Raw genomic sequence first — 22022 nt, forward strand, 5'->3', positions numbered from 1 at the left:
TCTAATCTTTATTTTTATCCCAAAATAAATTTAGACATTTACTTACATTAATTACATTTTTTATTTTAAAACTCTGAAATAAAAAATATATTTATCATTACTTTCATAATTTTTTCTATATAAATAGTTTTTATAGTTTATTTATTTTAAACTAATATTTTTATTTTTAAAATTAAAAAAATTATTAACATTGAAAAAATTATGTTATATTAACCATAAAAATAATATAGATAAAGATTTCCTTCCTAAAATGGTGTGACATAATAGTTACTTGAACTCCATTTTAACTCTTCCCAATGCAATTAGCTACATCAATTAAAACAAAGTTTTCGTTTTATACCAATGTAACTATGATCTCTGGGAAGGGGTTAGCTATATTGAAAATGGTATCATCTGAAATAATACATCAGGGCCGTACAACACCCAGTAAGCTATGTATTGTGAACATCCATATAAGCTTATTGAATGCCAGTAAATACTTTTGACAGCATGTGTAAAAAGGGAAAGAAGATACAAGTGATAGGGGACGCATGGCAGACTAGCCAATCTGGGGCAAATAAAGAGGCTTATGATTTCTGATGCAGATCCGTAATTTACTAAGTACTGAAGTAATTCTTTTCAAAGTTTGGTTTGTGAGCATACTAGCTAGATTTAGTGCCGAGTCTCCTACAGTAGTTTTTCTGCCCCTCTTGATTATTGCTGCCAATATAAATTCATCTTCAAACTTGAAGACTGCTAATAAGCAATGACGATGACAATCTTTAATAAGCATAGAGGGCATTGGTTGTGCTTTCAGTTCTAGAATCTAGACTATGAATCTTGATTTTTGGGGTTACCGCAGAACTCGTCTAAAATAGACCTGTTACTTATGCCTTTGGTGGTTCTTACACTTGTTCCTATTTTGTTTCTGGAGACATAGTTTTCTCCATGTCGCTAGCTGGTGACATCCACAAACCTTTAAAGGCAAATAATGTATTTTCATAAAAACTCCAAGGCACACAGGAGCATAAGTATACATCAGGTCAGACACTTTGCCAATACATTCTCAATACAAGGCATTTTTTGAACTACATCAATGCAAAGACCAATTATAAACAAAAAATGTGCCTACCAGATTTTGCTCACAAGATACTAAAGGTTCTGTTGATGCTCACATTCAAATCCAAGCTGTATATAAACAAACGAAGTGGTTGCAGTTCCAAAAGATTTCACATATCGATACTTTCATCCTAATACATTTTCAACACCCTGTGTTCAACTTCAGACTGCTACTTACAAGAAGTTCCGACTGATGTAGTAGACAGAATAATCTGATGGTATCTATTCATCTGAGGGTATGTATTTCTATAAATCTTAAATTATGTGTCTGGAAAATGTAAAGATGGTCATCTAAATCTCTACTTACACAGTTTTTCCTGATAACTGAGACTTATATTACAGAGATAATAATATTCTATCATTCAGTCCAGACCTCCAAAGAGGAACAGGTAAAGCCACAACAGCTAAGAATCATTCTTCCTGAAAACTACAGATGCTAATCTAGATCCCTGGTTGTCTCATGGTATCTGTTCATCTGAGAGTATGTATTTCTGTAAATCTTAAGTTGTGTCTGGAAAATGTAAAGATGGTCATCTAAATCTCTACTTACACAGTTTTTCCTGACAACTGAGACTTACATTACAGAGATAATAATATTCTATCATTCAGTCCAGACCTCCAAAGAGGAACAGGTAAAGCCACAACGGCTAAGAATCATTCTTTCTGAAAACTACAGATGCTAATCATTTTTAGAACTGAGACTTCTAATATGAAGTGCCAGTTATATCATATCATGCACTGCAGATCTCCAAAGAGGACCTCGCAAGCCACAACAATCCAGGATCGTTCCTTTTCAAAACCAACCAAGCTTCCATTGCTCCAAGCTCATTAGATATTTTATCCTCAGAAAATCCCACAGCCAGTAGCACTTCCAGAGCAGCTGCTTAACAAAATCAAGTTTAATCATATAATTGTCTCTAAATAATAGATGCATCATATTAATATTTTTCAAAAATTCACCAAATAGGTAAATATGTATCACAAATGACAAGATGAATCAACAATAACATCTCATAAAAGTGAAGATTCTCCACATAATAACCATTTAGATTTAAAATGCAGAAAATTTCAAAAGAAAATAATTGTATAATTGGTTATGAACCCACCAGATGTCGGATTGACTATTGAAATGAATGCATATGAGATAAAGGGAGATGACTTTCAATGTCTTTAGGCCGAAGCAGTTTGTAAGACCTATCAAAAGTGTGTTTACATGTTCAAACAGTTGTTTTTATGACTATTTAGTTCAGGGATAAATTATCCAACTCTTTTTGATTGTCTTAGTTTAAGGAATTGTGTGTTCCACGGGGACATGTCCCCCCTGAAAATGCAAGCAGTTTTGAGACAGGGGCATCCCCGAGATGCGGGGATGCCTAGGGAACGTCCCTCCACCATCCCTCCACCACCACCAAGTTTCCTCCACCATCTCCAAGACGTTTCCTCACCAGAGGGCATTACTCAAAAGTTTCTTGTGTCAGAAACGCCAGAGGGGACTCTGTGACATCCCTGAGATTCCCAGACTTCCTTGACCTTGGAGGGGACTTGCAAACTGACTTGTAAATTTAAGACTGATTGGTATCATTGATTCTATCTCAGGCTGTTTGGCATTGTTTGGGGGTGAACATGGTAGCACAGAGTGAGTTTTAGGAGGCTTTAAGGGGTTGTTTGGACCTACAATGGTGATGTTTCAGATCTGCAACATATTTTCCAGTTGTATCAGACCTGTGTTGTCGTATACAGTACTTTAAATCAAAATGTGTGTTCCCTACCTACAGTGATCATTTCAGCTGTCTTTTCAAGGTATTTTCCTTTATTGTTTTCTATTGGGTGCTTGTTTCATGCAATTTGGGCAATCTAGAAAGTGTCTTTTCATTGTTTTCAATGTGCTGCCCTGTACCAACATTTGTATCAACTTGTAATCATTATCAGTACTTAATAGCAGAGATAGCATTGTTTTAGCATACATGGTTTTTATGCTTGTTAAAAAATAAATGATCATCTAGAGTGGTCATTACACATATAAAGATGTTTTTCATGATGACAAAATTGAAATGCATTTATGCTATTATTTCTATACCTTGAGCTGAAATGATAGGGGTAAATAGAGCTTTACTGTCTTTAGGGTTAAATCCCTTTAAAATATTCCACACAATCTTTCTACTTATAACTTTTTGTTCAAAGTTCAATGCAATCATTGCAATGTATTTACTTGTTCCTTATACAGTTGTACATATTTTTATAACTAGTTTTTCAAGTACTATATGTATTATGTCAGCACTGCTCCCCCGCTGTATTATGTCAGCACTGTTCCCAAACTTAGGCCCCAAGTACCCCCATCCCCCCGTCTCCACATCCACAAACTCAGTGGAACACTATGAATTCTCGAACTCTTTTTTACTGTCTCGGTTGGAGGATTCCCTAACTAGCTTATGATTGCAATTATCTGAGAGGTTGCACCTAATATCCTCAAATAAGGTGGCCATTAAAAATTGTAAAAACTGTCGAGAAAGTGTGGTTGAAAGATAAAAGATAAAAATGAGCACGATCAAATAAGAAACTAAATGAGCAAAAGTGTCTCAAAAGTGCATGTAAACTGAATAGCATCCCTCTATGTGATAATACAAATAAACGAAAAAGAACTCTCAAAGTCATCAGGCAGCAGTAAGGACTAAAGGGCTACATATGATGAAAGCATCCATAGCAGTCAGACAGCGTGAAAGCAGATAAAATGGCATTACACATTGAATTTCACACATCACCCCATTGCAAATGGGGACCCCCACATTTTGCTTTTTAGGGTAGTCGTTCTGCTAAGTGTCTTGGTCTTTAGCCTTTCGGTGAGGGGAGGTTAATCTAGTTGGTTAGGATATGACGAGTTAGTGTTGAAGTTGCTAAGGATGTCAAAATTGCGGGATTGTTGTCAAAGATGCCAATATTGTCAAATGTTGTCAAGTTGCAAGATATTCCCCAAAGTACTTGGTCGCTAGGGTTGATTTGCTTTAGTGTTGGAGTTGGAGTTAGATGAGATTTGCATGATTAAGTTGTATTAAGTGATCGAGTCACCAGAATCTCAATTGTAAACGTGACTATGTCCTAGGGTTTTAGAGTGGCATAGATCAAGATTGAGACACAGTTGTTAAGAATCTCCCTGATGATGAAATACATCCAAATGGCAAAGAATGAATGCGATGAACTCATGAAGCCTTGAAGGGAAAATTTTACCGAGTTAAAATTTTGCACAAGACATGGTCTTGGCACCGGCTTGCTCATCAAGCGGTATTTGTGCAAAAGAACCCTTGAAATGCAACTAGGCAAGGGATGATTTGAAGGAAAGAAACATCAAAATGATCATCTTAATAGATGATTTGTCTAGGCAAAGGTGAAAAGTAAGTCTAACTTGTGCAATTCAACATCATTTTTGTGCCCTCCCATGAGCAATTTGTACAAATGCATCATCATTTTACGCCCTGCATCAAGGCTTGCTCACCACAAAAGTTGTGCAAATGGACCTTGAAAAGCCACCCTAGCAAACAAAAGTTGTGCAAATGGACATCAAAAGTCCGCCCTAGCAAGATCCTTGTGCAAATGCATGGTGGAAATGTGCCCAAGTCGAAGGATTAGAAGATCATAAATCTTCTATAAACACATGCCAAAAATGTGAAAATTCCACCCTAGCAAGAAGCTTGTACAAGATCCGTGCCCATCTTGTGCAAATGAAAGGGCAAAATGCATCCTAGGTTGTGCAAACAAAGGTAGAAAGTGTGCCCACCCCCAAGGCTTGCGCAATTAGACATATGATTTGCGCCTTGCATTTTGTGCAAATGAAGGTAGGATTTGCGCCCATCTTATGCAATCAAGTACCAAAGATGCACCCTCCCTTGAGTGGTGGAAATGAACATGCAAAATGCACCCCCCATTTGTACATATAAAGGCATAAAATCCAACCTAGCAAGAAGTGTACAAACATGCATGAGATTTGCACCTAGCTTGTGCAAATGAGAGGGCAAAATGCGCCCTAGGTTGTGCAAGAAAAGGGTTAAAATGCACCCAATAATCAGGCCTCACAAACTTAGGAATCGCGCTTAAGGATCTCAGACCTAGGAGAACAGTAAAACTCAGACCTTATTCAGACCTGAGATAGCAAGATAGAAAATCAGTTACATGTCAGATATGATTAATACCATATATGTTTTTGTTTTGCAGATGTGAGAGGATGATCATGCAAATTGCAAAGCAATACCTTGAAAGAGTAAGAGAAGGAGACTTAAAGGGAAGACTCCACAAGATTACACAAGGAAATGCACTTTATTACATCATAACGTTAGGAATTCAAGACATTCAAGTGCAAGGTCTTCCATGAAGGGAGATCATGTCAAGCAAAGAGGATGATAGATCAATGCTACATCAAAAGGAAGCTTCACCATTTGCAGTCGAGGTTCAAGTCATATAAGAGGTAGGATAGATGATTCATCAACATCATGCGAAAAAGAGATATCATGAAATCAAGAAATTAAACATGTCCAAGACAAAGAACAAAGTTCCAGAAGATTTCACCAAGACAAGGAATTCTCAAAGGGGCTTGAATGAAGATTCCAAAGAGAATGATCAAGCATACATAATGGAGATGAGTGGAGGATGTTTACAATCTTGGATTCCCTAAGGTAATCCAAGAAACATTGCCAGTCTGATAAGCAAGTAATTCAAGACAAAAGCTTCAAGATGAGAGGTTTCGGGATCAATGGAGGACTAAGGATGAAATGTTATTCCCAAATACAAACAAGAGGATGGAAATGCAAATGGGATCAAGTAAAAAGAGTTAATCAAAGTTAGAAGGCTTGATCCACGAGGATGTTGCAAGTTAGGAATATGATCATATCATACATCACACCAAGCTTGGAGATGTTGACTATCAAGAGATGTTGCTCAAACTGCATATGCATGTGATGAGGTATCAAGTCTACAAGCGAGTTGAGGTGGCATCCCAATCATCATTCTACCAATTAGAGGGTTCCAAGTCAAGATGTCCAAGTTCAATGAACTTGACTCATCCTATGGAAACACAAACTTCGAGATACCTAGCCTCATATTTCATTGGTTCACATTCAATGTAGGACATGTGTCCAATCTAAATGTAACTTTCTCATTGGTCAGAATGGAGTTTATTGTTGCAAACCCTAATTAGGGTTTTTTTTGTAAAATCTCGGCCCTTGATCTCAAATTCTTCTGAGCCTTTGAATTGTAATGAGCTCTCCATATAAGGCTCAATCCTCTCATTTGCAACGGTGAATAGTGGAAGAATAGACAACAATTACAAATTAGAAGTTAAAGTAGAAGTTAGAATAGGAGAAGGCAAAGATTGTTGCCAAAATCTTGTTGCAAGAGACATTTTGTTTTCATTGAAGTTATGGTGAATTCTCTATATTAATTCAACATGTTGCATGGTCTCTACTTCTCATTTGCTTTAAAGTTGGTTAGATGAATGGAAGATATCATTGTTGATGAATGGTGTACCTAATATTCATACTACTAGTAATTTGTTGATTACAAATTGCAATGTGTAGTCAACTGAACTTGTGTGAAAGCTTAACTTCTATTACTTCATGTTCATTGTTCATGCGGTTCATGTGCATTGGTGATACGAAAATCATTCATTTATCCTTAGGAGATTGCACCAGTTTTGTGTAGTTGTTACTTGATGACGAAACAAAGCTTGGTTTGGTCACACCTAATCAACAATTAGTTCCTACATTCTTAGGATTAGATTAGCTTTCTCGACTTTTAATTCCTTTTGCTATTTGTTTTCTAAGTTAAGTTTTCATGTTCCAGCAACATTCATGTTCAACATTAAGTCCCCCTTGTGATTCCAACAATATCACATCATACATGTTGAGTCTATCCAAGAGCACACCAAGACTTTGTTGTGCCTTGTACACACTCCCTGTCGTCGACAAGGTCCCCCTTTTCCGTTTTCTCGTCTCGTCCTCGATCAAGTCCTGAGTAGGAGGTCTGGTAATTCGCAAAAAAGATGCAACAATTGAAAAATTCAGAAAAAGGATATGATCCTTCTCAAGAGTGAGCTAGCCTAAGTCCTAGATCCTAGAGCATTTGCATCTTGAAAATGAGAAGCAAGATATTGCAGTTAAATCGGATCGGCAAGCTGACAAGAGAGTTTTGAACTAATAAGAAAATTGGTTACCTAAGTAAGAAAGAGCCTGAGGTGAAGTCTCGAAACATTGTTAAGTCGACGCCGCTCACGGACAAGTTTAAGGTTTAAAGCCGGTCAAGATAAGTGAGCAGGCCAATCGAAAAGACAAATCGACCTTCATGGCCAAAATGAGAGGAAAGATCGTCAAAATCGGCCTCTACAACTAAAATGCGAGCTCAAAACTTTAAAATCGCCCCTTATACCAAAATTAGAACAAGTTCACAAATCCGACAAATATGCAAGAATTCAAAAATGTTTAGAAGTCCAAATCAACCTAACAGGCCGGAATGCAAGCAAAGGTTTGAAAATCGGCATTAAGGGGCGAAATGTGAAGAAAAGACTTAAAATTTGCAATGTCACTCTTTTACCTGAAAATGAACTTCAAATCGCATGAATAGAGCTCATAACCCGAAAAAGAGAAGTTTGCAAAAGGCCGAAAAAGCAACAAAATCTCGCAAATTGGTCTAAAAGGCCGAAAAGGCACAAAAACTCACAAAATCGGCTTGCAAGCCAAAAAAGGTGAAATAATAGAAAAAGATCAAATTCGTGCAATACAAGGATCTAAGCTGAAAATAACAAATTTGCAAAAATCGTGATGTAAGCCAAAACATGTTTAAAACTCGCAAAGTCTTCTTGTAACCCGAAATTGAATGAAAAAGATCAAATTCACGCAGAAAGAGGAGAAACGCTGAAATTCATTAAATCTCGCAAAAGGGGTGAAATACTCGAAAACTTACAAGATGGCTAAGCAACCCAAACAATCGCTAAAAGGTAAGCATTTTAGGTTGAAATTAATAAAGTGTGAAATTGTGAAATCCATTCACTTGTTTACACGAAAACTTCAGTTTTCCAAATTCGTGCGATATTGTGTTACACCGAAAATGAACTATCCTCAATAACCGAAGACAAGAAGAGGCTTAAGTCTGGAATCACGCGAAGTCTACCCATTTGGCCCGAAAATAAAATGAGAAAAGTAAGCGCAAAATGCTTCTAGGCCGAGAATTATGAAGCAAGAGAAAATCGCGAAACTCATTCAAAAAGGAAGTCACGAAAACAAGCCAAAGGCCGAAATCTTCAAAAGAAGGAAATCGCGCGAATAAGGCTCCAAAAGACCGCAATTCTCATGAAGTTGCAAAACAAGGGGCTCGATTGAAGCGTTAAAATCAATCAAATCGCCTCTTAACCTGAATTTAAAGGGAGTAAATGGGTATAGCAAGGAAATCGCACGAATAGTGTTCTAGATGGAAAAGCTTTAAGCTTTGGAATCTCGCAAAACAGGTTTAAAAGCCAAGAACACCATCCAAAGCACCGAAGTCTGCATAAAATCGCAAGATGAGGACTTGGTAAAATGTCAAAATCACACCAAAATCGCATATTTTCTTCAAAAGCCCGAAGTTGTTAACGCATAATTCATACAAAGAGGAAAACTTTGAAAATCAAAGGATCAAAGCCGAGTTTTGCCTTCCAAGAGCACCCAAGATAAGCTTTTCAATATTGCCAGGTATGCCAATAGTTTCCCCAAATTGGTTTTGTTCGTGCAAGATGGTCATTTTTCTTAAACTAAGGTTATTATGTTGCTGCATTGTGTAAAATCTTGAGGGTTTATCCCTATGAAACATTAACAATTTGTCAAATCCAGCCTTCCATCCGAAAATCTTCAGACTTAGGCAAACTCAAAAATTCAGTCCACAATTAAAAAACATAGTCATCTTTTCGAAACATTCAAGCGCTCAATCAAAATTGAAAACTCAAAATGCTGAATCACGCAAGCCAGAAACATTTACAATCCCCACACCAACAAAGCAAGGAGCGGCGATATTTTGAAAATTCGCTCAAATCTAAACCGCTTGATCCAAATTGCATTTAATCTTCGTCTGAACTCCAAATTGTTTAAATAATGCGTTTTAGCAATATTCTCGAATATCAATTATCTCACTGATCATCAAATTTTTTTTGCACTAACGTCGTCTTCTGGTCTTGCTAACTCGTTTTTTACCTTAATCCTATCTCGTAATTCGTGTCCAATTGTGCAGAATAATTGCCTAAATCAGCGATAGAGTCCTCAAAAGCACCTGATGCAACCGGAACATCAAAGACTTCCAAAGCTAACGTTCCTCGCAAGTTCGAAAAAATGAAGTACCAGCACCAAGGAGTCGTCAAGGAGTCAAAGGTCCAGAGTGTGTGGGACAGCATAGGGGATACAGACCTAGGGCATATTGATATTCAGGATTTCAGGAACAGGGTGTACTCTCCTAACGCCTATGGCAAGCCCAAACGAATGATGGAGAGTGGCATTGCTCAAGCAGCTGGTTTCCCTCCAGCCGTGTAGAATTATGAATTCGTGGTTGAGGCTGCTTAACATTATCAGCCGGAAACCAGATTAGTGGTATTGATGGGGATGGTACTAGCTGACTTAACGCCTGAAACCTTTGGGGAAGCATTTGATATTCTGTTTCCTGATGATCCCATTGCCACAACTATCGATGAGGCTCGGGTTGTTTATGATATGAATCCTGCTAAGTGCAAAACATTGATAAACGAAGAATGGTTAAGTGAGAGAAGATCACCAAGCACTAGAATCAGTAAAAAGACCCCCAAAAGCGATTTTCACAATGAGTATGGTGATAAAGTTACCTTACTCAGCCGGGTCATGGGACTTCCTCAATCCAATCTCTTGAGGAATGGATGTTCTACTTCACTAAGCAAGTCTTCGCTGGGAAGTCTAAGTTCGACTGGGCTCAGATCATCAACAACAATATTCATACACAGCTGGTTGAGCTTGAAGAAAAAAAGTACTTTGCCATGACTTCTTACTTGGTCTACATGTTTGCTCGGCATCACTCATTGCCAGGATTAATCAAGAAAGGTGAGATTGGGAACGCGCTGAATTAGGTGAAAGTATACGACTACTACCCTCAATTGCATTACTATGACATTGCCCAAAGAGAAAAGAATAACATTGCATATGCGATTGGTTAGTATGAGTGTGTGAATGATGTTTTTACAATGCACGTGATTAGATTAATGCGAGGATTGCACATAAGGCTGTCAAAACAAGCTACCACCCTGATCCGGAAATACGATGCATTGTTCATCCAGTTCCCCAGATTCACCTACATCAGAATAGCAGGCTTTGAGGGAACACCATACCGGTTTCCGTGCTATCCATTAGACAGATTAATCCTCGTGGAGGTAGCAAGGCAGGCACACCCAGCATATAGCTTACTCAAAGACAAAAAGCAATCGGGGTTCACCTTCCCCATGATTTTGGGTAATCTTGATGCACACTTCAAAAATTTGGTGCAAGTTGAAGAATCATTTGCTGAATTGGCGTCCTATTGCTTATAGGAGCATTTCCTAGGGAAATGCTTTGACCATGAGGGATTGGGAAAGAAGGCCTACGGCAAGCATTACAGGGCTAAGGCATCGATAAAGGACTATTGGAGCAATTGTTCAAATGACTTTGAGGTCCATCGGCGGGAATATTCCAGGTTGAGTGTTCAGCAAATGTGGCTTTATGAGTACCACCAGGTCACAGATCAAGTGACGGACTATGGAAATTGCTTACAATTCCGGGAATTTGAAAAAGTCAAAGACCTCCCGCCAACCATTGATTGGACTCGGGACCTGTTGTGACATTTTCACACATCTCCCCATTGGTAACAGGGACCCCCTCTTTTCCAGCTTTCTGCGTTGTTAGGTTAGGGCTTTGGCTGCTTAGTGGGCAATTTTGTGTTTCTCGTGCCCAAGTCTCGGAGTTTTGGTCATGCCTAGTGTCGTTTAGGGTTTTGAGGTTATAGCATCAAGGGTGCAAAAATTGAGATTTCTAGATGATCCTAGTTTTGTCTGAAGTGTAGATCCTTTTTGGAGCGTAAACATGTTTTTTAAATGTCCTTGTCAATGATTTTAAGTGCTAAGGTGTTTTCAGACCTTTTGGAGTTGTTTACTCACTCCTAGAGAATTATTCAAGTTGATTTCGCACTTTAACCCGATAGTTTTCCCCTGAAAATCCAGACTAGACATGGGGGAGGGGAAATCCATACTTGCCTCATGTTTCCACCACTGATAATCCATACTGAGGTCGTTTTTCCCCTAGAAGCCTTTAAATTTTGACTAAGTGTCAGGATTGACTACCCATGTTTTTCCACCAGGGAGGTATGGACAAGGTTGTAAATGATGTTTGCATTCATTCCACCTGAGGTCGATTTTCCACCAAGAATTTGTGACAAGTTTTTGAGGATTTTTATCCAGACTCAGCCATTTTCCACTAAGAGTGCATTTCATAATTTTGAGTTCAGATTTTCATCCAAACTGAGGTCGAATTTCCACCAGCGAGTATTTTTGTGAATGAAGTGAATTTTGAGTCTGGTTTCTTTATCCATACCCAAGTCGATTTTCCCCTGGCCCATTTTATGTGAATTTTGATGAGGATTTTTGTCCATACTGAAATCCATTTTCCCTTGTGGGGAAAATTTTGACATTTTAAATGATTTTAATGGAATTTTTTAATCCCTACTTAAATCGATTTTCCCTTATGGCTCAATTTTTGACTTGAATTGAAATATTTTAATAAATGAGCCCTATTTTAATTGTTTTTAAATGATGATTGACGATTATTTAAAATTAAATAATTTGCAATAAGAATTTAATGTTTTTACCCTTCTAGAAGCAAGTTAGTTTTGTCAAGCAAGTAGAAGAGTAAGTTTTTTATCCCACATTGCTTGTGTGGTAAAAATGAGGGACAAAAGCAAGTATAAGAGTTGAGTCTCCAGCATTATTTTATTGTTAAATTTGCCAGGTTTCTCCATGCGAGGCAATTTTTCTCTCTTATTGGTGAATTTTGACAAAGTGTTTTGGTGAAGTGTTGGATTGAAGACTTTTTTCTCCTCCATTTTTTCCAGCTTGGCAACTTTGGGTGGCTGCCATTAATGACTTTATGCCACGATTTTTTTCAGACTTATGAGTTTGGCAATTTTTGTGAGGATGGCGATTTTTGGTGATTGAAGAACTTTGATGATTTTGCCTTGACACCTCCATCATTGCTTGCTGTTCCCAAACCTTAGTGCAGATTGTATGCAGATTGGAGTTAGATTGAAGACATTTTTCAGATTTTCCAAAGTTGACGCCATAGCTGGAAAATATGATTTTGACTTAGCAAGTGTTTTGTGCCATTGTTTGGGTGGATTCCATGCATATTTGGTCTCCTCCATCACTCCCTACTTGCTGATGTGTTGCAGACCTGGGTTTATCCTCCATTGTTGCAGCTGGTTTGACCTCTATAGCTAGCTGGAAATCAATTTTCAGACTTATGTCTTGTTCCCAGCTAATCTGTGCCTGAGACGATTTTATCCGAAAGGCTGATTGGAGGCATTCTCAATCAATTTTCAGAGTTATCTTCCATTGTTGCAAGTCTAAAACTCCACTGTAAGGGGCTGTCCTCATAAAACAATTTTTTCCAGCCACCTACCTACCTTGCGATTTCACTTGGGAAGCATTCTTGCTTCATTCCGGAGTTCATTTCTAAGTATTTTATCATTCCTAAGGGTGCTGGTAAGTCTGAAACTTCATTTTCAGATTTGTCTTCAGACTAAGTTTTCATTTCCAGTCCTACATACATGCTCAGATTTTCTTATGTTTGCCTTGGAAGGTTGATTTTCATCGACTTTGTGCATATCTAGGTGATTGCAACATGTTTTAAAGTATAATTTTCAGGTTGTCTTCAGATTTTGTTGACCTTCATTGTTGACTGCGGAAGGTGTCCTCAAACATACTTTGTGTGAAAACACAGTCTTTCACACCTTTCCTTAGTCATGGTTGATCCCATATACCCCTTTGCACTTTAGTTACACAATTTCTAAGTATAAGGAGGTGTTAATGAATTTCATTAGGGTTTCATACCCTAACGTTGTCACATTTCAAATCTAATTGTTAAGATCTACCAAGAGTGTGGACTATTTTCTTGACTTCATGCTCTAATTAGCTTAAAATATTTAGGAAGTTAGGAAATCTATTAAGAATATTATTTATTTTCCTAAGTTCTAACTTCAAGCTTCGTACAGGTGCGATGTCGAAGTCCGGATTTAAAGAGAGAAGAGAACAGCAGAAGGTACTAGAGACTGGATTCTATCTAAAACCCAGGATGTCATCCAAATGGAAGGAGATTACGGATACAAACATGCATTTCCTAAGCCTGAACATGATGCGACAGCGGATGTTCGGAGTTGGAAATCAGATTCCTTCCCCAGCATATATAAACATTATGAAGAGTGGTATTTTTTATACCATTAAATTTCCACAGTCCATACAATGCAGTGAGATTATCCTAGAGTGTGCACGATGTTATGATCATCGCTCACGAATGATCAAAATTCCTAAGTGCATTGTTATTGCCTACCTTGCTGAGGATGCGATTGCTGAGGTGTTTGGAATTCCACGCGGAGCAGATATGAAGGATGCAACTAAGGATGAATATAAAGAGCGGTACACGAAGAAAATGGATGCGTGTAAGAGTATGATAAACAAAGAGTGGATGATTGAGCCTAGGCTTCATCATTCCAAGGCTCCCAAGACACTCATGTGCACCCACTTCAAAGAGGAATATAGTGACTTAGTATTCCTGCTCAATAGAGTGATGGGGATGCCATAGGGTGCAATATTCGATGGATGGATGTTCTATTTCATCCAGGATTGTCTTAGAGGGACATTGATATTTTGGTCTAGAATCATAAGTGACAATTTGGACTTTTTTAGCTGAGGAATGTAGAGCGGTCCAAGTCATTCGCCATGACTTCCTACTTGGTATACCTGCTTGCACAATTCGTTTCATACAAAGGATTGATATGCAAAGGTGAAGTCAGGAATAGGCAAGGACAATTCAGGAGTCATGAGTGCTATCCCCGCCTGAACATGTATAGAGTTGAAGATTATAAGAGAGTGAATGATGTATTCACCATGTACATCACGCGGATGCTGCAAGGCCAAATCCACAGAAGATTGTCCAAGGAGGCAACAAAGCTAATAGAGAAATATGGATTGTGGTCTATTCAGTTTCCCACTTTCACATTCCTTAGGATTCATGGGTTTCAATCCGAACCCTACAAGCTTCTTAGGTTCCGTCCGACAGAATGATCTTGTTGGAAGTGGTGAGACAGCTTCTAGAGTTTGATTCCATTCAAAGAGAGAAGCATAGGACAAGCGTGACATTCCCTATTTCAGTTGGGAAGACATCGGAGGTTTGTCAGTCTGCCTTAGCTGTCAGCACTGCGAGTGAGGAGCTTGCATTCTATCGATTTGCAACCTTCAAGAAAAGAGAAAGATTTGATCCAGATAAGAAAGTTGGAAGGATCAAAGGAGAGAAGTTCATCCACAAAGTAGACATAGAAGATTATTGGGCCAACCTGATGGACGAGCAAGTAGTGAAGAGACGAATGTGGGTCTAGAATGTCAATGGATTTCATGAGGAAGTGTGGACTTTTCCTCATTACTGATCAAGTATTAGATGACAGGGATCATACACATCCACAGTATGAGAATGAAATGAATAAGGCAATCTTATTGCCTAATTGGTCAGAATCAGAAGAGATTGATCTGAATGTATTGATGAGAGAGGTCTTGAATTTCTCTCGAGCATGGGTAGATACTCATATGAATAAGTTAGTTGATATGGGTGTTTCCTTCAATTATGAAAAGATGAAACCGGAACAATCCGCTTCTGAAGATGATCAGAGGACTATCACTGATGTCAGGATTCATGCAAACGAAGAGAGTCAAGCTCCCAAGAGAAGGAAAAATGTAGTACCCCTGACCTAATCAAATTTTTTAAACCAGTTTGACCTTGGTTGACTTTTTAAGTGGCCTTCTTGGATGGTTGATTTACCATGTTGTGATGTTATAGTCAGATATTATGCTTAATGTGTGTACCATAAAATGTTGATTTCGCATTGATTCTTATGTAAGATTAGTTGTTCCATTGATTCGTGTTATTAATTTCAAGCTAACACTTTCATTCAATATATATGTATGCATGTGTGGTTCATTATTGCAGGAGATTGCAGATACAGTACCGCATAGGTACGAGGTTCATCTCCACCTGGCTTCGCAGGTTGGAGTGTACCTTATTTGTCCAAAGGAATTGGATTAGGTAGTCATAAGACCCTACATTGTACCCTAGTCGTGCTCAAGTGAGCGTCGTCCATCGTCCGTCAATTTCCCCTTTTGATTGGATATGCAGCTCGTGTATTGGTTTGGCTTCTTGAGTTACGTGTTGTGCGTTTGGTAAAAATTGATTATTAAATTCTAAGTATTTAATTAGATTAATTGTGTTTTTACGCATTCGTAAATTAAAGGGACTAAATTAAATAGGACCCCTTTTGTGTGATTAATCAATAATCAGATTGCTAAATTCATGTTTGTGGCAAGTTTGGTTAAATGGTTATTTTTAAATGATGAATTAATTAAGTATATATATTTTGAAAGAAAGGTTAATTAGAAATTGGAAAATGGAAATATCTTACCCTCATTAGCATTTTGAAATATAAATGTTAGTTTTTATTTCATTGAGAAAATCAATTTTGGAAGAAAAGCAATTTTTGCATATTCAATTGTTGGGAAATAATTTTATTTGGTTAAAAATAAAATCAACCAAAAAAATGGGCTTTTGGTCAAAAAACTTCCCTTTTAACCTAGGTTATGAAAAATATTTGGGGAGACTTGTTTTTGGAATGGAAATTTTGGGCATTTGGGAGAGAAGAAATTCTTGAGCTACAGGTTGGGCTCTTCCAGGATTGCTGATAGAGGTTGGATTCTTGTTTATCTCATTGGTTTTTTTGTTTAAAAGAGATTGATTTGATTTGGAAGAAATCTGGGTGTGCTTGTTTGAAAATCTCATAAATTTGTGGAATAAGGAAGAGTTGTAGTTAAATCTTGAATTTGGATCCTCCTTGCTTTCATTCCCAACCTCCAAATCAAATTCTTGTTTGTTCAAATTGATTTTTTTATACTGAAAAATGGGTGTGGCTGTTCTTAGTAGGTTCTCTTAAGAAATTTCAATTTGAATATCTTATTTTAGTTCATAAATTGTGGAATTAGCTTGTGTTTGGCAAAACTGGTTGGACGAATGTGTGTAAATTGATTTCATTTGCCCAAATATGGAATTTTGTTGAAGAAATTTTCTTAGTTTTAGCTTTCTAAGACTGGTTATTCAAAAAAAATTAATATATGAAAATCCTTGTTATTTTGGAAATTTATTTCTTTTTTTGTCTCAATCTGAGACTGTGAAGTAATTTGGGAGTTTTCTATTTTTTTAAATAATAAAAAATATATATATTTTAACCCCCCACGTGGCAGGGTATACCCACCACGTGGGATGGTAGCTCCTACTACCATACGGTAACAGCGCTACCGCTTGGTAGCAGCTATGGTAGCAGTGCTACCATTTGGTAGTGACTGCTACCTACAAAGGGTTGCGACTGCTACCATTTGGTAGCAGCACTGCCAAAGTGTAGCGTTTGCTACCATTTGGTAGCAGCGCTACCAATGGTAACAACCACCGCCATAACCATTATTTTCTTTGGTGGTATAATTTGGGACCACTATATAGATTGGTTCGCTGTCCAAGACAACGTGGTTATAAAAAGTTATTTTAATATATAATTTAATTTAAATTTAAAATATATTGATATTAAATTTGTATATTTTTTTTATATAGCTCGTTACAAGTGAAATTACATATGTTTTTGATGAATCCTAGAAAGTGAAATTAATATATATGTTATTTAGTAAATTTTAGAGAAGTGAAATAATATATTATTATTTGGAAAATTTTAGGAAATGAAATAATATAGTATTTTTAAAAAATTGGAAAAAGAAATATGATATTATTTGTTAATTCTTGAAAATTAAAACAATATATTCGTTGGAAATTTCTGAAATTAAATAATATGTTATTTGAGAAATTTGAAGATGGATAGATATAGTTAGAAAATTGATGACATTTTCTCTTAATGAAATATGGATATTAGATGAGAAAATACATTTATCAATGTTTTGTTTTTATGTATTCGAATATAGGCACGATCATATGATTGCAATTTTGGTATTGAAATTATTATGTAATGGTGATTTTGTCTAAAACTGTATTTGGAAATTTAGATCAATTAGAAAACTTGAATGATTTGTATTTTTAAACAATATGGAAAAAGATTGTCATTTCATATTTATGCCAATGCGTGTTTAGTTTTTTGTATTCGCATTTGATTAAGAAATGGCAAGTCCTTGATTGTGATTGTTGGATATTGTCATATGGTTATTTTGTATCTAGTTATGTCCTTGATCTCGAGTATTGACTGTTTTCATGTGATTGTTTTGCATCTGGTCATGTCCTTGACTGCAAGTGTTGGATGTTGTTATGTGGTTGACCATAGCTGGTCATGTCTCTAGTCAGAGAATCGTCAGTCAGTGCACCTCATGTGAGGACTTGTTTGGCCAAGTGGGTATTCCTACCATATTGAACTCCGTAAACTAGTCCTTGTGTATACCTTGGTTGTAAGAGTTTCGTTTGATTGCGGTTTAGTGTCATGCTTGAGAGTGGGGGTCGCGCCCAATGTGGTAGCAGGATAACCCATCAAAAGTGTGTCTAAATAAGTGATAACTTAATAGTTTATTAGAAAGTTTAGTAGATAAAAACACTAAATAAGATAATTGTGCCTCACGCATGGGATGAGTGCTAGTATAGACTCGGAATGTTGTGAGAAGGCCTAAAATGGCAAACCAACAACCTTGTCTTCACGAGAGGATGTGTTGGGTCCACATGAGACTTGGATGGGCCGGAGGTTCGGGAAAGGTTACCATGGTAACCCAGTAGATGGAGTCGGGACCTATGGAGACCTGTCAGGGTAACCATACCAAGCTATGTGATGACACTCGTCCCTATGTGATATAGTGTACAGTTTGTATTGTCTTTACTAAGAGTACTATTGTGGAGTCATATCTGGTCGTTTGTGCCCTTGTGAGTACCTGCTATTCATGTTAGACCATGGGTTGCTTATAATGCGTTGCGAGGACTTAGTTTCATGGGTGCTCCAGTTGTTCTTTTGTATTTATATCTTATCATGTTTCAGATGGATCATTCATGTATCTATTGGACTGATGTGGTCAAATGTATTATATTTGTTGCTGTACGCCTTGATGGCAGGATGTAATTGATGTGAACCTTATGTATTCTTCACCCTATTATTTTATTAGAGGGGTCTTGCAGTTGAGCAAACCCAGAAATGTAGCCCATTAGGGGTGAACTCCGATATCAATTTGGTGTTATGTGGTGTTTGTGTTCATCTGGTTCCTTTTAATTTTGCATGTATGGATGGCATTATGGTTAAAATGTATAATTTAGATTAGATGATATTAATCTTAAATGCATGCATGAAGTTATTTAATGCAATTTTATGGATCATGAAGATTGTAGGTTTAGTGAAGTGCAAAGTATTCGTTAGCTTTTAATGCAATTAAAGTATGTATAGAAAGTAGATGCATGACATATGTTTTAATTTAAGATTGGATGTGATGTATGGTTAAATTGCAATGGATGAACTGAATCATGTTATCTATATTTTTAACTTATCGAATAAATTTAATCTTTGTTTAAATAAAATCATGTCATTAAGTTAATCAACTTAATTGGATTAATAGAGTGAGTTGAGTTTAGTGTTGAACCAAGCAATCAAGTTGGGAAACACTTTAGGTGTTAGTTAAGTCTTCCGTTGTGTAATCTGTTAACTCATCGTATCATTATGTTGTTTTATCTTTAAAAAATATATATATTTGCACTCTATTCTTGTGTTTTAGTGTAATCCCTTTGGGGTTTCCTGGTGGGGCATTACAAAAAACACGCCAGGAGGAGTCAAGGCCAAAGAGAAGAAGATTGAGGAGGTAAAGAAGAAGAAACAAAAGACTATCATTCCCCCACCTATCATTCCTTCACCACCTCTCAGTGTCTCATCAACTAAGGTAATTGAAAAAACAGAGCAGACTAAGGAAACCCAACAATGTTCCAACACAATGATACTACTAGAGAATATCGAGGATTTACATGCCACAACGACATCTGCACCCCCGAATGAGAATGATGATCGGTCGAGATCCCCTACTGTCCTTTTGGAAGTTAGTTTGGGAAATGAGGTATACGATTTGACAAGGAATAATCCTGATGATGATGATGATGCTATCTTAGCATTGAGAGGGCTTGATCGAGAGATGTGTCTCGATGATGACATGGAGATAGCCGCTATTCCTGATTGGTTGATGAGAGGTATGGAGAGAAGTAAGAAAATGCTAGAGGTACAACCTGTTGATAACATTGATCATTGCCTAGCTAAGAGTGCTAAGGAGAAGGAACCCAAGAGAGCTGAGATTTTGTCGCACATAGCTAGAGATCAGACAAGAATGCGGATTGCGCAGGTTGTTCCTATTGCAGGTGTGACAGTGGACATTGCTACTCCTATTGATTTCCATATTACTTCAATTGCCCTTGGTCGTACATCAAGAGAGCAAGAGTTTCAAGAGGTTGGTGATAACCTTAAGGCAATCAGCGCAAGGTTAGACAGAGAAATTGAAGAGAAAGAAAAGTACAGAGAAGAGAATATCAGACTTAGAGAGTATATTGCGGGGATAAGGCGTGAGAATCCCACCCTTATTTCCCCTATTGCAGTTCATCATGGACTGCATTCACACTATGAGGCAGCGAGAGATACACTCTCGAAGGTGGAAAAGTGGATTGAGAGTGCAAGAAAACAGGTGGATGATTTCCTTACTCAATTTGTCTAAGCATATGATAGGACAATAGGGCTCGTGTTTAGAATCCAGTATTTAGAGGGAGTTTGGGAAGAATTCCGGCCTATTCAGGAGAAGACTATTCCACATCTCAAGGCTTTGAAGAAGATTCCTAATTCCACCTTGGTTAGCGAGAACATTGTGCACAGTGGAGACAGATACGATTTCCATGGCTAGTATTGTTCATTGGCCGTGAAGAAATCAACTTATGAGAACGCCTAGTTGAGTTGTATGGAGATGGAGGGATTGATTCAGGACATTCAGATGAAGATCCTTGCCTCAATTGAGGAGTTATTGGGTGTTGATGTTAGTGATGTTAGTGGTTTACACTTAGCCGAATTAAGAGACGATGAAATTTATGTATTTTTGCCAATTAGACTCTTTGAATAAGAGTCAAATAGATGACTTGGTCTCTTTGTTGATTCATGTTCCTAGTTTGCAGAAGCTCATGCCAGATTGGGAGAACACTTTGGACGCTTGCTCAGATTCACTGGACGTGATTGATTTGCAACAAGATACCTTGCCTAGCATTTCCATGGAGGAGTTAGATTCTGTATTGGCCAGATTCTTGGAGTATACTAGGAGAGAGAGAGAGAGAGATGCAGGAAAGAATCTTCTAGAAGATTCTCTATTTGATGACTAGGTATCTTTTATTGGGCCATATGTTGGTGGCGCCATTTTTTATGTAAACCCTAATTAGGACAATTCTAGGGTTTTGTTGGCATAATCTTGGCCGTTGATCTTGTATCAATCTTGGCCATCCATTTTGTAAGAGACTCTATATATACCTCCTTGTCTCTCATTTGTAAGAGTTTTTGTAGAATTGTTGGTATATGCTGCAGCTATTTGAATCATAATCATTGTTCAATTGTTGGTGATTTTGCTCTTCAAATGTTGTATGTGCATTCATGGTTCTCAATTCCTCCAAGTTAGATTAGAATTTATTTTCATGTATGTTAGATTGAGTGAAAGATTTGTTGAATATATTTGTGTGGAATCCTTAATCCATACCACTAGCCTCTTGCCGCTAGTAAGTGCGCCTTGTGTGGTCAACTGGAGATTTGAGTAAGCTTAACTTCAATTATTATGCAACCTTTGACAAGCATCAACTTGAATGGTGTCAATGTGTGATGGTAATAGTTTGAAAATCCTTAAGTATACCTTAGACGATTGCACTAAGCCTGTGTCAATACCTGTTTGTGAGACCTTGCCTAGTTTGATTCCACTAAATTTGTTCATCATTTCCTACATTCCTAAACTTAGAATAGATTTCCTAAACCCTATTCCTTTTGCCCGTTTTTTTTTTTTGTAAGAATTAAGTCCAGAGCTTCATTGTTAAATCCTAAGTTGTCAGCACACCTATTCCGCATATTTCATGATCGAAGAAGATAATCCTAACATTTGCGTAAGTCCCCAAGTGAGCACAGCAATTCACACCGACCATTAAGTAACCCACTCGTTAAGACCTGACATGTAGAAACATTGGAATCATTTTAGTTGATCTTATCCTTAGCATCTGAGATGATTTTGTTCAAGGGAGGGTAAATTACCTTGGCATTTTATTTTGAAATGTTATGTGCATAAAACACACATCAACAGGACCCAATCACAGATTTTGAAGCAGTCATGGAAGGTCCAAGAAGGTACACAGATAACTGGTTATCCCAAAAAATTGAGAGGCTGACCCATGAAGGAACCCAATTCACATACAATTTGATGGGTAGTCTCAATTCCTAGTCTTCAGAGGATGAAGGAACCTCAAGCGTGCCAAAGGAAGAGGTTGAGAAACCTGAAAAAAAGAGAAAGAAAGCAAGGGCCAATAGGGGGACTCGAACATCAAAAAGAACAAGAAGAGAAAAGATCCCAATCAGGAGGCCGGAGGTTACTTCCTCAT

At 37.5% G+C, this 22022-nt stretch overlaps 1 protein-coding gene across 5 annotated transcripts in view; it reads right to left on the bottom strand.

Annotated features, from left to right (window-relative positions):
• Positions 1–1339: 1339 nt before the first annotated feature.
• LOC131072911 (uncharacterized) overlaps positions 1340–22022 on the bottom strand; it is a 34792-nt gene continuing 14109 nt past the window's right edge. For all 5 annotated transcript variants that reach the window (XM_058009207.2, XM_058009204.2, XM_058009208.2 and 2 more), the window contains one exon: positions 1340–1978. In XM_058009207.2, the coding sequence (XP_057865190.2) occupies positions 1830–1978 (149 nt within the window). In that variant the 3' untranslated portion in view covers positions 1340–1829. The remainder of the gene's footprint in view (positions 1979–22022) is intronic.

This window comes from Cryptomeria japonica, chromosome 11, assembly GCF_030272615.1.
Source record: "Cryptomeria japonica chromosome 11, Sugi_1.0, whole genome shotgun sequence".
NCBI classification, from domain to species: Eukaryota; Viridiplantae; Streptophyta; class Pinopsida; order Cupressales; family Cupressaceae; genus Cryptomeria; species Cryptomeria japonica.